The sequence below is a fragment of the Zalophus californianus genome, chromosome 3 (assembly GCF_009762305.2).
Source record: "Zalophus californianus isolate mZalCal1 chromosome 3, mZalCal1.pri.v2, whole genome shotgun sequence".
Classification (NCBI taxonomy): Eukaryota; Metazoa; Chordata; class Mammalia; order Carnivora; family Otariidae; genus Zalophus; species Zalophus californianus.
Genome location: NC_045597.1, coordinates 133,348,855 through 133,368,611, shown reverse-complemented (window position 1 = coordinate 133,368,611; position 19,757 = coordinate 133,348,855). Strand labels below are relative to the sequence as shown.

At 36.6% G+C, this 19,757-nt stretch overlaps 1 protein-coding gene across 4 annotated transcripts in view; it reads right to left on the bottom strand.

The window, feature by feature from the left end:
• PPIG (peptidylprolyl isomerase G) overlaps positions 1-19,757 on the bottom strand; it is a 46,836-nt gene extending 27,079 nt beyond the window's left edge. The window contains exons 1-6 of one of the 4 annotated variants that reach the window (XM_027589033.2): positions 19,622-19,757; positions 3,976-4,053; positions 3,810-3,884; positions 2,930-3,037; positions 2,104-2,148; positions 967-1,054 (exon numbers count right to left, since the gene is read on the bottom strand). In XM_027589033.2, the coding sequence (XP_027444834.1) occupies positions 967-1,054; positions 2,104-2,148; positions 2,930-3,037; positions 3,810-3,884; positions 3,976-4,036 (377 nt within the window). In that variant the 5' untranslated portion in view covers positions 4,037-4,053; positions 19,622-19,757. The other 3 variants (XM_027589034.2, XM_027589036.2, XM_027589035.2) reach the window with 3 other exon arrangements.

Genomic DNA, 19,757 nt, shown 5'->3' with positions numbered 1-19,757 from the left:
GCTAATGAAGAGGAGACCAAATCTGTACCCATAGGTTTTTTTTATCATTAAAAAATATGCACTGTTTTAATTTTTTTTTTAAAGATTTTATTTATTTATTTGACAGAGAGAGACACAGCAAGAGAGGGAACACAAGCAGGGGGCGTGGGGGAGGGAGAAGCAGGGCTCCCGCTGAGCAGGGAGCCCGATGTGGTGCTTGATGCCAGGACCCCGAGACCACCACCTGAGCCGAAGGCAGACGCCCAACGACTGAGCCACCCAGGCGCCCCAAAAATATGCATTGTTGACAAGAGCCCTGGTCAAAATTTTTGGGGGGTCAGAATTGGAAAGGATTAACAGTACTGACTTTGGGGCTATAAACAAATGTTAGGGAGTACATGAATTCACAAATATAGAATCTCTTAATAATGAGGATCAATTATATTTTACTCTTTGTAATCAAGTAATTTATAAGGAGATACTCCGTAAATATCCTGTTTATTATTAAGTTTACCCTCTAAATAGATAATTCTTTCTTCAGTCAATCATTACTGAGATGAATGGAAAATGGTGACTTTTCTATCATTCCTTTTACATTACTAGCTGACATTCTACTAAGAAACAAGCTTTTCCTTCTCCCTTGTTATTTATTCATTTATTACTCAGAGCTGTATGGGCTCCTGGGTTTCTATTTTATTTGATAGTCTGATACTATCATTATTTATTTTGATGCTCAAATTGTTCTAATTTGGCCAGTGGGAACCTCACTCCTTCAGGCTGGCTCCTGTGCCCTTTTGACAAGTCTTTATCATTTTGAAACTTTAGTAATACAGTTCAATTTCCTTTCAATAATTTTGCTCCCTTCAACAATTCATTGTTCTCCTTCCTTCAAAAATTTTCCCCTTTATGGATCCCCCTATTAGTGATCAATGAGAAATGACACACCAAAAAAGGCTTATTTTAAATAATCACGGCATACATACTTACATGAAGAACTGTGAACCATTTGTATCCTTCCCTCTGTTGGCCATAGACAAGAGAAATTCTTTGTTGTGTTTAACAGCAAAACTCTCATCTACAGAAAAGCAAAGTTTTTAGTTACATTACAGGTATAACCTCCAAAAAAGTTTCATTTTCACTCTTCATCTCTTTTGTTCATGTGCTCTTTAGCACCAGGCAAAATTTAGATAAAAGTCAGGTTAAAAGAAGAGAAAATCAAGTATTAACCAACTCCCTCTCCCATCTTTTTAGATTAAAATATTTCTAATTTTCAATCCCTTGCCATAAATCCAAATACTATTATCAACCCCCTTTCTTTCCATTTGCATTTGTCTTTTATATTTTTTTTGAAAAAACAACACAACTTTGATCATTCAAGCAAAAAATAAAATGTTTCTTAAAAAGCAAGAGAAAGAAACCAGATAGGATTTTTACATTTCATCTGTTTCATTTCTGAGCACAAAAAGGCACATATCCTATATTAAACACAGAGAGGCACTCATTAACTTAATCTCTGCCATAGCATCATTTATTGTAGAGTAGCTTGCCTTCCAATCTTGGATTAGAATATGAGAACGCAAGTAGAATGTGAAACAAAATTTCACTTAATCCCTAATGTGAAAGATGGGAAATATGAAATTATTTCCACATTCACATGTTTATAGTCTTTCAAATGATCTTCACATCAATAAAAAATTCCAAAGAGAAAACTTAAAGTTGAGAAAAACATTATAGCCAAAGTTTAATATATTAAAGAGTTTTTTTCAAAAAGTGCATAGAAAAATGGACCCACTAAACATGTGGATATTGTTACTATGAAACACTGCTAAATCTCTTTTAATAAAAATTAAGATTAAGCTATGGAAGTTCCCATTCTAGCACTATAATTTCAAGAGTTTATTATAAATCATTGAAATCCTTCAGATAACATGATGTATTAATGTCCTGAACACACAAAAAATCCTACCTCTGTAAGAAAAATCACATAAAATTTTTCACAAGAAAATTAACTTTCAGATTCACTGTAGTTGGATATTAGTATACTGTTTAATAATCCTGATTCAATAGACAAATAAAATAATATAGAAAACATTAAAAATACAATGTAAATGTAAATATCTTTACCTTCAAAAAATCCTCCATAAATAGATTCCCCTCCTCGTCCATTTCCTAAGAAAGAAAAACACGACTCAAACTCTCAAGATAGTAATCTCGTCGAATGTACCCCCTAAATAAAATATTTCTTACAAAGTAGGTGCTCAAATGATTTTGAATCAAAAATACTCAAAGATTCACAGCATATCATAAAAGATATTAATTTAAACTCAATATTGACAAGATCCCAAATTACTTTCTTTCCCCTTCAATACAATAGCAAAAATGTGACAAAGCCTATTAAGGTATGTGAGAAAAAAGAACATTCAGATTCTAATGATTATGTAGACCTTTGAACAAAAATTAGATTTTTTTCAAATCACCTTTAAAAATACAGTTTGTTTTTACAATTTAAAAATATAGGTAAAAACTAGGGGCGCCTGCAGTTAAGCATCTGCCTTAGGCTCAGGTCATGATCCCAGCATCCTGGGATCAAGTCTCACATTGGACTTGTTCAGCAGGGAGCCTGCTTCTCCCTCTGCCTGCCGCTCCCCCTGCTTGTGCGCCCCCTCTCTCACAAATAAATAAAAATCTTTAAAAATAACGGAAGATAAATAAAAGTATAGGAAAACCTATATTGTAGTTAAGGATTACTAGTTTTGACAAGACGAAACACACATACTGATAGGTTACTAAGAGATGAATGGTGTTTTTCATTCAGAAGCAAATTTCTGAAATTACTTCATGCATCCAAAGTAAAATTATTTCCTATGTGCTTCCTTCTTTTTGTCTATTTGAGTATTTCTAGAGACTTTAAGATCTAGGATACTTAACAAAGCATACATGATTTTCTTACCTTCACTGAAGTCACCACCTTGAACCATAAAATCTTTGACAACTCTGTGAAAAAGACAACTCTTATAATGTAATGGCTTCTGAGTTGATTTCCCTGTCCCCTTTTCACCTACAGAGAAAAAAATTAGTAGGCCATTTAGTAGAAAGAAAATCAAGGAAGCAGTATTAAAGCAAAATTAATGATGAAAACTATTCTCTGTAAAATACACCTCTTTTAAACTATGTAGTCTTTAATCTATAATATTTTCACTCCCCTCAGGAATTTCTTTTTTTTAAATTCACTTAAAAACCATCCATGTTTTTCTGGAGAGTGTAGAAATTTAGAAATCAATCTCAGATAAAAGCCCATTACAAGTAGTATTTCTAAAAATTACTTTCACGGGGTGACTGGGTGGCTCACTCAGCTAAGTACCCGACTCCTGGTTTTGGCTCAGGTCGGGATCTCAGGGTCATGGGATTGACCCCCCCCCATTGGGCTCTGCTGCTTAAGAATCTCTCTCTCTCCCTCTGCTCCCCCATCCCCGCTCACACTCTAAATAAATAAATAAATACTACTTTCACATCTTGGTCAATGGTACATAATCTGAAGAAAATTAAAATATGTTAAATAAAAAAATTAAAACCATAGTCAAATGGGACTACTATTAGGCCAACTAAAAATGTCAACAGGGCGCCTGGGTGGCTCAGATGGTTAAGCATCTGCCTTCAGCTCAGGTCATGATCCCAGGGTCCTGGGATCGAGTCCCGCATCGGGCTCCCTGCTCCTTGGGAGCCTGCTTCTCCCTCTGCCTCTCTCTCTCTCTCTCATGAATAAATAAATAAAATCTTTAAAAAATAATAATAAATAAAAAATAAATAAATAAATAAAAATGTCAACAAACCTGTACAAAGACAACGAAAGTTCTCGCATGTTTTGGGGCACACATCAGAAAATAATTCAAAGACAACTCTTCCAGCTGAAAAAGAAGGAAGCTCATTTATACTTTACTAATTTAAAATATTAAATATTCATTTATAAATGTTACATGGGAACATTAATTTTCTTACCAGGTTGATTATTAATGGCAATGTCAAAAAAACATCGAGGACGCTGAACCTTTATTCCCATGGCTCCAATACTTCAATCTATGAACAAAATAGAGTTTTAGGCAAACAGACCAAAACAGCAAAAATTTCTTATAAATTTGTAGGGGAAAAAACCCTGGAACACAAATTAGAAATGTAGTTTGAACTTACTTTAATATTTACTTCCATTACATAAATAACAAGGATTTTTTTTCTTTAGAGATTAGATTGCATTTTGTGAAACAAAAGACACAAAAGAAAAACCTTAGCCATAATATAATAAAAATTCTATTTTAACCACTGAATATAGATTGCTACCCAAACAGAAAACTGTATTAAGTCTGTATGATTAGTGAACTCAAGCAGATTACCTTTAAATAGAGAAAAATCAAGGGCAGACTAATCCAATCCTTTCGCTCATTGAAAACAAAAAGGAGAGTTTTGATTAAAATGGTGTTTTAAAAAGAAAAACATTAAAATTCTAGAAAATACCAAAAATAAATCATCAAGGAAGAAAGTGGGATATTTTAACGATAATATATGGCAGCTTCTCATTCTGAGTAAAATCACAACACTACATATGAGGCTATTTTCTGTTCATTCAAAATTATTATATCTAAGCTGATAGCTCTACAAGCAGTGTGTGATATTTTAAGTCCAGCGAAGTTGTGAAAAATCTATACTCTCCATCCTAAATAGAGTCCTCTCTTTACCAATTTTTAGAGATATCCGTAGAGTCACTGTAGATTTTAAGAAATAATACGATAGTATGTACTTTAGCCAGTTTCCTCCAACGGTAACATTTTAGAAAACTTATATAATAGCACAACTGTAGCGTAAAAGCAGAACAATGCTGATACAATCCTTTATCCCATTCACATTTCCCGGTTTTACTGGCACTCATCTGAGTACTTGTGTATTTACTTAGTTCTACACAATTTCATCACACATGTAGGTTTTATATCACCACCCCTTATCAATTTTACACAACCCACAAACTACAAATCGGAATACTCTGCCCAGATCACCAGCAATTTGAAAAATGTAGGTATGTATTCATTCATTTAATGCTGATTATATGAATTAGGGATTAAATTACATAAAAGATATATTGCATTCAAAAAGATATACTGCATTAAAATTCAGCCCAAGTGTTGGTATATTCAACTTTTGGCATTATTGCACGAGAAAGGGGGGAAAATACCATTTTCTCATGACTACTCCATTTTTTATTTCTAATAGAAATAATGGATACTAGAATTTGTTTCACATGAAACAAAAGCAAAAAAGCTAAACTTTCAATCCTCCTGTAGCCTAGCCTTACAGAAAACAAAAAAAAAACTTAGCAATTTTAGTATCTTGCCAAGTTTGCTGCATTGTTTTTACTTGTACAGAATCTCAACTCCTGCACACTTGAAACTGAGAATATGTTCAATCCATAAATCTGAGGAAACTTTCTTAAAAACTTAGTATCTGATTATTCTTTATCTTTTATTTATTTTTACGAGAGAAAGAGAGAGCATGAGTGTGGGAAGAGGCAGAGGGAGAAGTAGACTCTCTGCTGAACAGGGAGCCTGATGAGGGACTTGATCCTAGGACCCTGAAATCATGACCTGAGCTGAAGGCAGACGCTTAACTGACTGAGCCACCCAGGTGTCCCTCCTTTATCTTTTAAATAATTTTTGTAGGCCTTCTTAAAATTTCTACTTTTGGGGGTAGAGGAAGAGAAGAGAAAGTTTAATGATTTATTTTCCCCCCAAAAAACCTATATAACTACTTACTTAACCACAATGCCAAAGGTGGAGATTTCTATTCTTACATGAGTACTATACTATTCTTACAATGAGTACTATAGTATAAAAAATACTGTCCCAAACATACCAGATTGTTTATAATTACAGCTAATTTCCTACATACAGTACTGTGTTCTTGAAAACCAGGCATAATTTGGGTGCCTGAATGGCTCAGTCAGTTAAGCGTCTGCCTTCGGCTCAGGTCATGATCCCAGGGTTCTGGGATCAGATAGTACTGCATCGGGCTTCCTGCTCAGCAGGGAGTCTGCGTCTCCCTCCACCCTCCCCCTCACAATCTCTCTCTTAATAAATCTTAAAACAAAACCAGGCATAATTTATGATAGGTTAGAAAAATCCCTAATTACCCATAACCTTTTAGACACAATCTTTGATAATCGTCCGAGTTTCTCAATTCTAGGGCACAATGTAAAAAGCCTATAGCTCTGGTACTTTAAATTGCAATGAATACCACTACTAATTTATGGAGTTATGAGCACAAGTGGGAGCTACCACGATAGTGTTTGTTTTGTTTTGTTTTTTTAATCTGAGAGATGCTTACCTGGGTGAGTTCACTTTGGGAAAACTGAGCTACACTTAGATTTTACGTAGGTTTCAGTACATTATATTGTACCTCAATAAAGTTTATTTTATTAAAAAATAATAAATCAAAACCAAACCTTTACTTCTCTACCCCCACTTCTCTCAAAACTTAGTAAATATTATCACTGTCCAAATCAGCCAAGACTGAAAACTTGGAATCATCTTTGGTTGCATTCTCCTTCATAGCCATTAACCAAACATTAAAAAGTCAGTTTAGCACTGACTTAATTTTAGCTTAAAAAATGCTCTCACCATCTTTACCATTATTATCATTTCTTATCTAGAATACTGCAATAGCCTCCTAATTGGTTTCCCTGTTTTTACTTGGTCCTCTATTATCTATTCTCCATAGAATAACCTGAGTGGAGTGATCCTTTAAAAGCACAATTTACCATTTCATTCCTCTGCCTAATGTTTTTTTTTTAATATATCACACTTAATCAGAATGTCTTTCCACGGATTTAAGAATCTAAACCACCACTGTCCAAGAGAAATATGAGCCACATTTATAGTTTTTAAATTTTTAGTAGCCACATTTTAAAAAGTAAAAAGGTTAATTTAAATATTTTATTTAACTCAGTAAGTCCAAAATATTACTTCAACATATATCAACATAAAAATGTGATAAGGAGATATTTCCCATTCTTTTTGGGGTACTAAGTCTTAGAAATCCAGTGTTTCTTAATTCAAAATAGCCATGTTTCAAGTGCTCAATAACTATATGTGGCTCATAGCTACTGTACTGTATAGTACAGCTCTAAATATTTTAGCCCTACTGACCTCTACAACTTCATCTAATATTCTTCTCAACTTTGCTTTAGATACACATGTTCCAGCTGTTCCTCAAACATCCCGGGGTGCCTGGGTGGTTCAGTCGGTTAAGAGTATGCCTTCGGGGCGCCTGGGTGGCTCAGTTGGTTAAGCAACTGCCTTCGGCTCAGGTCATGATCCTGGAGTCCAGGGATCGAGTCCCGCATCGGGCTCCCTGCTTGGCAGGGAGTCTGCTTCTCCCTCTGACCCAACCCCCTCTCATGCTCTCTCTCTTTCTCTCTCTCAAATAAATAAATAAAATCTTTAAAAAAAAAAATAGAGTATGCCTTCGACTCAGGTCATGATCCCAAGGTGCTGGGATCGAGCCCCATGTCGGGCTCCCAGCTCAGCAGGGAGCCTGCTTCTCCCTCTCCCCCTGCTTGTGCTCTCTCTCTGTCAAATAAATAAAATCTTTAAAACAAACAACAAACATCCCAAGGCCTAGTCTCTTCATCAGGTCTTCCACATTTGTTGTTTCCTCCGTGTGGGATGCTCTTACCCCAGATCTTCGCTTGGTTCATTCCCTGACTTAAGTCATTGTTGAAGTATCCCCTCCACAAAGAAAGCATCCCTGACCAGTATACTCAAAGGAGCAGCCCGTCCTCCAACACTTTATATCCCCTTACCTGCTCTATTCTTCTTCCCTGCATTTATTGCTAATTTATTTTATTATAATTCAAGTTTTTTTTATCTATTCTTCTTACTAGAATATAAGTTCCATGAGGTGATAAACCTCTTCAGTTTTGCTCCCCTCTTAATTCCTAGTGCCGTAAACAGGGCTTGGCTATGGTAAGAAATCCGTATTTAATAGATACATGATTATACATGAAAGGAGAGGCATGTGTGAGAACAGTTTTGCAACACTGTTAACAACAAAAAGGAAACATCCAAAATATCCCACAATGAGAGAACAGCTGAATAAATTCTGGTATATACATGCTATTTAATATTATATAGCAGTTTAAAAAGTCTACATACTCTATCCAAAAATCCTATTACTTAGTTGAAAAGAAAAAAAAGCAATTTGCACATAAGCATTGTGTTTATAAAATAAATACTCTATCTCTACAGATAAAGAGTTACATAGCAAAACTGACAGCACTCTGCAGAAGGAACTGGGAGTAAGGATGGAAGTCAATGGGAGTCTTTAGCTTTAACTATAAGGTTTGAATTTTTGCAATGAGACTATATTCATGTATTAGTTCCCCAATTTAAAATTAGTAAAATTTAGGAGCGCCTGGGTGGCTCAGTTGGTTGAGCATCTCCTTCGGCTCAGGTCATGATCCCGGAGGCCTGGGATCAAGCCCCATGTCGGGCTCCCTGCTCAGCGGGGAGCCTGCTTCTCCCTCTCCTCCTTGCTCATGCTCTCTCGCTATCTGTCTCTTTCAAATAAATATAAATAAAATCTTAAAAAAAATAAAATTAATAAAATTTAAGGATATATCCGCGTAATAAAATAAAATAGTAGGAAATACATGATAATCTAAGAGCCTATCTCTAAATTAAAGGGTCATATACGATTTTTTTTAGTTTCTCATTTCCCAAGTTTTCTACAGACCTGTAAAAGAAACTCTTCAAAAGAGCACTCAAGTTTTAATGTATTTTTTAAGTGTCTCACTTTCATGATTATTACTGCTGTTTAACATTTAAATCTAGAAGATCTTAGGAAATTATTTTTCTTTTTCACAAAACTGTGTACTCCTCCCCCAATGGAAACTAGGAAAACTACATGTAAATATTTATCCAAACTGGGTATTAAATAATTTTTCAGGTTCATGAATAAATAAATAAAGGAAATAAACAGATTTGACTTCATGAAGAAATTTATTATTCCTATTTGTCAGAAGGAAATTAGAAAGTAAAAAACAGGTGCCTGGGTGTCTCAGTTGGTTAAGCCTCTGACTCTTAGTTTTGGCTCAGGTCATGATCTCAGAGTGGTGACATCAAGCTCCATGGGGGGCTCTGTGCTCAGCAGGAAGTCTGCTTGAGATTCTCGTTCTCCCTCTCCCCCTCCCCCACTCCATGCACTGGCACACGCACTTTCTCTCAAATAAATCTTACCAAAAAAAAGGTAAGTAAAAACGGGAAAATATTTTCAACAAACGTGTTAATTTTTTACCGTAGAACAGTGCTTAAGAATGGGGTGCTAGATAGAATGATTCTTCACTGACTAGGACCATCCTAACTCACTGCAAAACATTAATCTCCCATGGCCCTATTTAAGTATCAGCACATCTGACAACCAAAAAAATCTCCCAAGGTTCTTCTGCCCCACCTTTGAGAACCAATAGCATAGGGAACATGCACCAAACAATTAAAAGCACAAAAATCACCCAAGGGAGCATGGACAATTTATAAAAAGTGAAATTAAAAATATAAACCATATTAACAATTTTGCTAAGCAACTTGGCATTACAGACCAACAACTTTGAATATATTCATATTCATTCTAACCTTTAACACTTTAGTAATTCAGTATCTTGGAATCTCTCTGAAGGCAATCATTTTAAATGAAATATTCTTTGATTTTGGTTTAATAATAATTAGAAACAACCTACATGCCCAATGTAACAGTTAAGTAAATTAAGAAATATTCATATGATGATCTATTACACTATGAAAATGCAATTTTTAAAAAATATGGAAAAAAATGTTAAACAAAAAACATTGTTAGAAAGATTTTAAGTATAAAAACATTGGGGGCACATGGCTGGCTCAGTCAGAAGAGTATGTGACTCTTGATCTCAGGGTCATATGAGTTTGAGCCCCATGTTGGATTACTAAAAACATAAACTTACAGGGATGCCTGGGTGGCTCAGTCAGTTAAGTGTCTGCCTTCGGCTCAGGTCATGATCCCGGGGTCCTGGGATCGAGCCCCGCATTGGGCTCCCTGCTCAGCGGGAGGCCTGCTTCTCCCCATTTGTGCTCTTTCTCTTTTTCACAAAAAACAACACAAAAACAGAAACAAAAAAAAAAACAAAACAAACTCAAATCTACCCTTTACCTTAAAAAAATTCACACGTAGTCACTGAAGTGCTTTTTATAATACTAAATAAAAAACAAACTAGTTGTGCAGTAATATAAGCTGGTTAAATAAATTCTCTCATGAAATGGATGATATTCATTTAGTGATTGGAAATCATATTCTTACATGTTAAAATGAGAGGTAACATTTTTCACCTAACAAAAATAAGCAATACTGACCTCATACATTGTTGCCAATAGTAAAGGGGTAAACTGATACAATCCTTTGCCAAATTGACAGCACACAATATTACAAGCGCATTAAATACTTTGATTCAGTAACCCAATTTAGAAAAATTTTATACATATCCCACACATTTGCAAAATAAGGTATTTTTAAGGTTATTCAAGGCACCATTGTTTCTGTGGTTTAAAGGCTGTAAATATAAATGTCCCTAAAGAAGGAGAGATTACATAAATCGTATTACATCCACACAATGTACAAGGCTATAGAAGGAATGAGAAAGCAGTTTATGTATTGCTTTAAGTTTAAACTTTGTTAAGTTAAAAAAAAATAAAAAGCAAGGTACAGATACGGGTATGGCATGCTTTCTTTGTATATTTTTCAAAGAAGTAAAAAAATATGTATATATGTTTGCTTGTCTAATACAGAGGCAGCTGGTGGGAGAGGAAATGTGTGGCTGGGGAAGATGGGTAGGAAGTTTTGTTGTGGTGGTTTTACTGTATAACCAATCTTCTATACCTTTTCAGTTTTATACCACATGAACAGATTATTATTAAAAGTTACTACAAAAAATAAAAAGGAAAATTATCAAAAACTACTCATGGATTAGATATTAATAATATATTAAGTGAAAAAAGCAAGTTAGCAAAAATTCCCAACTTTACACATGAGATATATGTTAAAAAGAGATGAAACCACTATGCTCAAGACTTATCTGTACCACAATGTTCAGTGCAGCATTATTTACAACAGCCAAGACAGGGAGACAATTTAAGTGTCCATCAACAGATGAATGTATTAAGAAAATGTGGTATATTTACATATATAATAGGATACTATTCAACCATAAAAAAACAAGGAAATCTTGCAATTTGCAACATGGATGGACCTAGAGGGCATTAAGCTAAGTGAAGTCAGAGAAAGACAAATACTGTATGATCTCACTTATATGTAGAATCCAAGAAAAAAAGGTAAATAAAAAAAATATATGTATACACACACACCCTGCCCAAACTCACAGAAAAAGAAATCAGATTTTTAGTTACCAGAGCTGGGGAGAGAGGGTAAGAGGAATTGAATGAAGATGATCAAAAGATACAAACTTCCAGTTATAAGTACTGGAGATGTAATAAACGTGATGGCTATAGTTAACTGCTGTATGGTATATCAGAAAGCTGCTAAGAGAATAAATCCTTAAAATTCTCATCAAAAAAAAAACAAACATTTTCCTCTTTGCACCTATATCAGACAATGGATGTTAACAAAACTTATTGTGGTAATCACGTACACTTTAAACTTGTACTGTGCAATATGTCAATTACATTTCAATATAAGTGAAAGATAGGATTTACACCAAAATACTCATATTGATTATAAATTATGCAGCATTATTTATAACAGCCAAGATATGGAAACAACCCGAGGGTCCACTGATGGATGAATGAAAAAAGAAAATGTGGTATGTGCACACACACACATAGGAATATCATTTAGCCACAAAAAAGAAGGAAATCCTGCAGTGCCTGGGTGGCTCAGTCAGTTGGGTGTCCGACTCTTGGTTTCCGGCTCAGGTCATGGTCTCAGGGTCAATGAGATGGAGCCCCAGGACGGGTTCCACTCTCTTGAGATTCTTTCCCTCTCCCTCTCCACCCTCCTCTCAAAAATAAATAAATAAAATCTTAAAAAAACAAAACAAAACGGGGAAATCCTATTACTATGACAAGTATGGACCTAGAGGACATTATACTAAGTGAAGTAAGTTAGAGGAAGACAAATACTGTATATGATCTCACTTATATGTACAATCTTAAAAAAAATTAAAAACTAAATAAAAAACCTAAATTCATTTTAGGTCCTGGGGATGTAATGTACAGCATGACGACTATAGTTAACAGCACTATACTGTATATTGCTAAGAGAGATGATCTTAAAAGCTCTCATCACAAGAAAATATTTGTAACTATGTGAGGTGATGATTAACTAGATTTAATGTGATCATTTTTGCAATATATACAAATATCAAATCATGTTGTACCTGAAACAGAGTATCAATTATAGCCCCCCAAAAAATAAGTAAAATAAGCCACCCCAAAGATTTACACCAAAATACTAACATTGATTATGTTTAGGCCATGAGTTTAAGGATAATTTTTATGTATTTGTTTTCTGAATTTTCTTCAACAGACAGATACTAAGTTTACAATCACGAATATTTTTAAAGAAACACTAAGGGGAGCCTGGGTGGCTCAGCTGGTTAAGCCTCTGCCTTCGGCTCAGGTCATGTTCAGGGTCCTGGGATCCAGTCCCGCAAAGAACTCCTTGATCAGTGGGGAGCCTGCTTCTCCCTCTGCCTGCCACTCCCCCTGCTTGTGCACGGTTGCACGCTCTCTGACAAATAAATAAAATCTTAAAAAAAAATTTTAAAGAAAGTAATAAAATGAGATGTTTTGCTTATCAAAATAGTAAAGATCTTTTAAAAGACTAAAACAGTACTCAGCTCCTCTGGAAATATGTGAAACTCTTAAGTGTTTGCACATTAAACTGGGTTTTCACCTTAAACCAGTAAAATTCACATACTAGGTTATCTCTTGTAAGAAACTACCCTTTTAGAAAGCCTTCATGTATAAAGTTAGCTATCAGTGCTCTTTTTAGGAACATATAATCAGAAGCAATCTAGTCACTATTACAAAAAAATGGTTAAATCATGGTCTCTGGTTGAACAAAATATCATAGTTGTTAAAGTACTGCTATAAACATTAGTAATTTGGAAAATGCTTATAATTTGTTAAAAAAATAAGATACAAAACAGTATATGCAAAAGCATTATAATCAACCACTCCTAAACTTCAAATTTAAAGATTTATAAAAAGAAAAAAAATTGAAAAGTCATTATTGTGTTGGTTGTAAGACCAAGATGGTTTCTGCCTTACTGTACTTCAATCTACTTTTAATAAATATAATTGGTATTATAAAGAAAAAATTCATAATAAAAAACATATATATAATCATCTAAGATTATAATGTACATACCTATAAGTGATTATAATACATACTTAGGTTATACCATATAAGGATACTTTTCACAGAAATAGATTAAAATTAGTTTTTCTGAAGTAAATCAAAAATGCCTTAAATTCAAGAAAGATGACAGCAATTATTAAAAGCACTACAGAAATCTCAAGTATGTAAATGTTGTTATAGCTAATGAAGAACAATGATGACAAAAAGATGGCTCACCACTATGTCTCTAATATTACTGAAATCAGGTTCTACCTAATCAGAAATATAGTACATAGTATTTCCTCTATAATTATGATTTCCTGATATTACTCACTAATACCTAAAATCAAACATGAGACAAGCATCTGATCAATTTTTCACGTTTTCAAGAAAAAGTAAACAATATAATACTGAGAGATACCAAAGATACAATTCAGGGAAAAATCAAGTCTATGCAATTTTCAATAAACTAATTCACGAATTTCCTAATGGTATATAATGAAAGCTTTCAGAATGGTAGCCTGCTTTGTTACAATATTTGTTTAACCTAAGTGAGTTGCAGCTATTTCCATAAAATCCAGATATTTTCTTGAAAAACAAAAATAATGTGCTCCACTCCTGTACAGCAATCAACATGGTCTGCCTCCAACTATGGCCAGTTACTTGTTACTATTTACTATCTACTTGACCTCATGAACTCATTTCACCTGCCTGACTCCTTCAGAAATTTGAGTAATACTTAACCTCACCTACTTTTTTCATAATGAAAATACTTTTTACATAATAAAGCTAACAGACTCACTGAAAAAGTTGGATCACATAAAAATGCATAAAATCCTGACACTTAAGCTATAACTTTTAAAATGTTCATGTAGGGGCGCCTGGGTGGCTCAGTCGTTAAGCGTCTGCCTTCAGCTCAGGTCATGGTCCCAGGGTCCTGGGATCGAGCCCCGCATCGGGCTCCCTGCTCAACGGGAAGCCTGCTTCTCCTTCTCCCACTCCCCTGCTTGTGTTCCCTCTCTCGCTGTGTCTCTCTCTGTCAAATAAATAAATAAAATCTTTTAAAAAAATAAAATGTTCATGTATATTTTTTTTCTAAGCAGACAGAAATACAGTTGTTTTCAATGTTTACCCACAATATCATAGTTTTGTATGTATTTTAAAATAGCAAATGCTAAAATGTGTAAACTTCTGTAACAAATATACTTCATAAAAACCTAAGAGGAGGGCGCCTGGGTGGCTCAGTTGGTTAAGCGACTGCCTTCAGCTCAGGTCATGATCCTGGAGTCCCGGGATCGAGTCCCACATCGGGCTCCCTGCTCAGCGGGGAGTCTGCTTCTCCCTCTGACCCTCTTCCCTCTTGTACTCTCTGTCTCTCATTCTCTCTCTCAAATAAATAAATAAAACTTAAAAAAAAAAAACCTAAGAGGTAACAAATTCATACATAAAAAGTTTAATCTTGTAGTTTCATACATAAAATAATTTTGATATTCATCTTAAAGTAACATGAAGGATAGGAAAGGGGACAGGACAAGGACATAGGCAACTAATTACTAAAATATATGATAAAGGACACAATATTTGCAATTAGGCAATAAATAATGCAGTAATTTATGACATTCGAAGATTTAGAAGTTTCACACAGTATGAGGAGGTCAACAAAGTACTCAGTCTTCAAAAAGTAGACAGTAAATCTTTTAAACTATTAAGATTAGCAGGTCTTTGCCCTCTCTGCTTCCCTTGGCTAATTCCTCTGTGTCCTTAAAGATTCAAATAGCCAGAGTACACTCTATGGGAACTTCACCTTGACTCTCTAAAGCTTAAATGATCCTCCTTTGTTGAATCTTATTTTCGTTGTCATAAACTTGTCTGTAAACTCTTCAAATTCAGTACCCTGTATCTTCAACACCATGCACAAGGCCTGGCCCAGGACTACATTATCAAATGGAAATAATACTAGTAAATCAAGGCATGAGCAGAACTAGACTCTGCCTAAACTTCAGTACCCTCCTCCTATATGTACTGCTGCTCACATGGAATATTGCTCATTTTTATCTGTAGTCAGTAAATTCTTTTTTTTTTTTAAGATTTTATTTATTTGACAGAGATGAGAGCAGGAACACAAGCAGCGGGAGTGGGAGAGGGAGAGCAGGCTTCCCACCAAGGAGGGAGCCTGATGTGGGACTCGATCCCAGGACCCTGGGATCATGACCTGAGCCGAAGGCAGACGCTTAATGACTGAGCCACCCAGGTGCCCTATAGTCAGTAAATTTTCCCAGAGCCTACCAGTCAGTAACCACCTTCTGAGTCTATTCCATAATTGAAACAGAACCTATTCCCTAGATCTGCCTGAGTTGCATTTTACTAATAAAATGTTTCTTTTCTTTCTTAATAAACAGAATCCATTATTAAGAGGGAGCATCCTCAGTTCAGGACTAAGAAATAAAGATGGAGGGGCACCTGGGTAGCCCAGTTGGTTAAACGTCTGCCTTCGGCTCGGGTCATGATCCCAGAGTCCTGGGATCAGCCCCACAACCGACTCCCTGCTGAGTCTGCTTCTCCCTCTCCCTCTGCCTCTCCCCTTGCTTGTGCTTTCTTTCTCTCTCAAATAAATAAAAATCTTAAAAAAAATAAAGATGGAAAGTTCTCGTCTGCTTAAGTTTAATAAAACAGGTAACAATTTTCACATATTTCCACCTCTAAGTGCAAGCATATTAAACTAATTAAAACCATAGATCTTGAAGATTACTTTCAAAGAAGGCAATGTGACATTCACACCAGCCTCTTCACCCCACCTTTGTTTTCTAAAAGATTTAAGAATTTAGGAAGTGCACTCCCCCTGCTGTGTTACCTCTATGTCTCTGTTGCCCCATCTTTTGCACTTTTAAGAGGTGTCTTAAAGCCATCACCAACCTCTTCTTGGAAGAGGTTGTACCTATAAATATAGGCATCAATTTTTTTAATATTAAAATAGTTGTTTTATTTTTTTTAAAGATTTTATTTATTTATCTGACAGAGAGATATAGCAAGAGAGGGAACACGAGCAGGGGGAGTGGGAGAGGGAGAAGCAGGCTTCCCACGGAGCAGGGAGCCCGATGTGGGGCTCAATCCCAGGACCCTGGGATCATGACCTGAGCCGAAGAAAGACGCTTAACCGACTGAGCCACCCAGGCACCCCTAAAATAGTTGTTTTAAAACATGAATGATTCCTTAAGTCATTGATTTTAAAATGAATGAAGCCTCTTTATATATTATACTCTTAATTATGTATAAACTTGATGTATAACTTATGTATAAACTATGTCAGATAAATATTTTTTAAAAAAGGGGGGGCGCCTGAGTGGTTCAGTTGGTTAAGTGGCTGCCTTCGGCTCAGGTCATGATCCCAGGATCCTGGAATTGAGCCCCACGTCGGGCTCCCTGCTCGGTGGGGAGTCTGCTTCTCCCTCTGCCTATTTGTCCTCTCTATCTCTCTGTCAAATAAGTAAATAAAATCTTTAAAAAAAAAAAGTGCAGGGGCGCCTGGGTGGCTCAATCGTTAAGTGTCTGCCTTTGGCTCAGGTCACGATCCCAGGGTCCTGGGATCGAGCCCCGCATCCGGCTCCCTGCTCCGCGGGAAGCCTGCTTCTCCCTCTCCCACTCCCCCTGCTTGTGTTCCCTCTCTCGCTGTGTCTCTCTCTGTCAAATAAATAAAATATGTCAAATATGTCAAATAAAAAAAAAAGTACAAAAGATTTCCCGTCTGGTACTGAAAGTACAAAGTCCCCAGTTACGGAAGTTTTCTCTGAGTATTTACACAATACTCCCTGTAGTAAATTTCAAGATGCAATATTGGCCCACAGAAATAAAAATACAGAGTTCTTATAGAGACAGTATATGCATTAAACCAGGGTAAAACCACTGACACTTAAATAAAAACTAAAGCTTGGTGCTAATATTAAAGCCCAAAAAAAGTGAAGTAACACAATATAGCAAAAATCTGCAACAAACTCTTCAAATCACTTGAGTTATCTATGGACTCCTAATGTGACAAGTTAGACATCTTAGTATATTAGAATACTAAAACTAAGTAATACATTATAATTCTATTGAAATACCCTATTAGTAAAAACAAAAATGGGAAAACATCAACATCTGTTTCTTAAAAGAGCAACACTGGAAGAATTAACTGCTAATGGTTCATACTATTGATGACTAGTTCATACTATTATGAACGGCTACCAATTTTCCTTTGCATGCACAATGGATGCTGCCTAACAGAAAACCTAATTTAAAATACGCAAAATATCTAAAGGACAAAAACTTTACTGAGGCCACTGATAACTGCAAGGCCACAATAAAAAGCACCAAAAATGAAAGGCCTTTAATAAGTCACAATAAATGTATGTTCTTTAGGAGAACCACTGACTTCTTATCGAAAATCAATTTTACACAGAATTTTTAACAAACCTTATTATTTATTTCTGAAGCCCACAGCTGATGATAGCCTGAAATCAAAATATTTTACAGATGAAGAAACTGAGGTTCAGAAAGATGGTTGAGCCAGAAACAAATCCAAATTTTCTAAACTAGGAAGCTTGCATACTTGTACACTGCTGAAAGCAGGGGAAGGCAACCCTGACAACAGCCTGCAAAGACAAAAAAACCTTAAAAGTAAACACAATTAAAAAAAAAAAGCACAGAATCCTACTACAAGACCCATTGTGATTTCAGGGCACCTATAATCCTGAATAATAAAACCTTAAACGATGTAAAATGAACTCTAGTTAAGAGAGAAGTAATTTATTATAGAAATAATCCTATCTAAAATGGTTAAAATAAAAAAAGCGGGGAAAGGGCGCCTGGGTGGCTCAGTTGGTTAAGCGACTGCCTTCGGCTCAGGTCATGATCCCAGAGTCCCGGAATCGAGCCCCACATGGGGCTCCCTGCTCAGCAGGGAGTCTGCTTCTCCCTCTAACCCTACCCCCTCTTGGGCTCTCTCTCTCTCTCAAATAAATAAATAAAATCTTAAAAAAAGGGGGGAATGCTAAAACGGGTAAATTTTCGGATACTTAAAAAATATGATGAGAGAAGCAGCCATTCTAGATATCCGTGCCTTTTCTGGATTTTACGGCACTATTGCGAAAATGTTCATACACCTCCTCACCCATCATTTTTACGAACCGGCAAATTACTGGCTTTTTTTTTTTTAATACCGACACACGCACACATGTTTTCCCCCTCATTTGGTTTTAGCTACTAAAAGTTAACGGACTCCCAAAAGTCCAGAACATTTAATTTTTTCTTGGACGTATTTGTCATCACTACTGCAAAAGCTTGGTCCTGAACAAAGTACTGCTGTAGGAATAAATTAAATCAACGGACAAAATGGTGCTTTTATAACATTTCCAAAATCACTAGGAGTTCTCCAATCCCGCAGACCCCGACTTAGCTCCTTAAAAGACTAAAGGTGAGCCAAATTCGCACACTTCCCCCAAGGCATATGGAGCTCTGAAGCCATCGCCTTCCTCCTAAGAGTAATTATCTTCTACTTAGAGGCCTGCGCTGCTCACAGCTCCTCGGAAACGTGGGTGAACTTCCCTGGGATGAAAAGGGAAGAGCCTGGATTTCAGTTTTAGTCAAAAGGCCTGTATCACTTAACTATGTACGATAGCCGCTGTCTGTGAGAGGAAAAGATCGGAGTAGGAGGAAAGCCTGTTTTCAGTCTAATCTTAACCCCTGTGATCCAGGCTCCTCGCCCGCAAGTCTCCAACCCTAACCTGACAGGACGTCAGGTTACTCCTTCCCCACCAATTCTCCCACCTACCCCGCATTAGCGATTAGTCTTACGATTTTGAAGCTCAAAAATCACCCTTGTTCCCTAGAGTTCAGGCCGCCGCTGCTGCCGCCATATTACAGCTTGTGCGGCAAAATGCGTCAGGGAGGGAGGTGTGCGCCCAAGTGAGAGGGCGGGGGCTGGCAGGCGGAGGACCGTTTCCCAGGCCGGGGAGGCACGGCTGGAGGCCCTCTCCAGCTGCAACAGCTGCAAAGCCAGAGCCAAGGTCCTTGAGGGGCTCGTTCAGGGCCCAGGCAGCCCAGATACCTCGAGGCGAAGACGGTTGGCTCCGCCGGGCCTAACGCGTCGGCTCCGCCCCTCTCCTCGGGCTCTTCCCGCTCTCGTACCCACGGACTGCTGCAAAGGACGCCACCGAAACATAACGGGCTTCGCGCCACCTACCTGCTCCTGTAGTCTTCACTTCCCGGGGTCCGGTCCTTTAAAGCGCTTCAAATCTACCGCCGCCAGAAAAGGCGCTAAACCCCACTAACCGCCTCCCTCCCCCACAAGCCAGTCCCGGCGTGGAGGGAAATCGTCG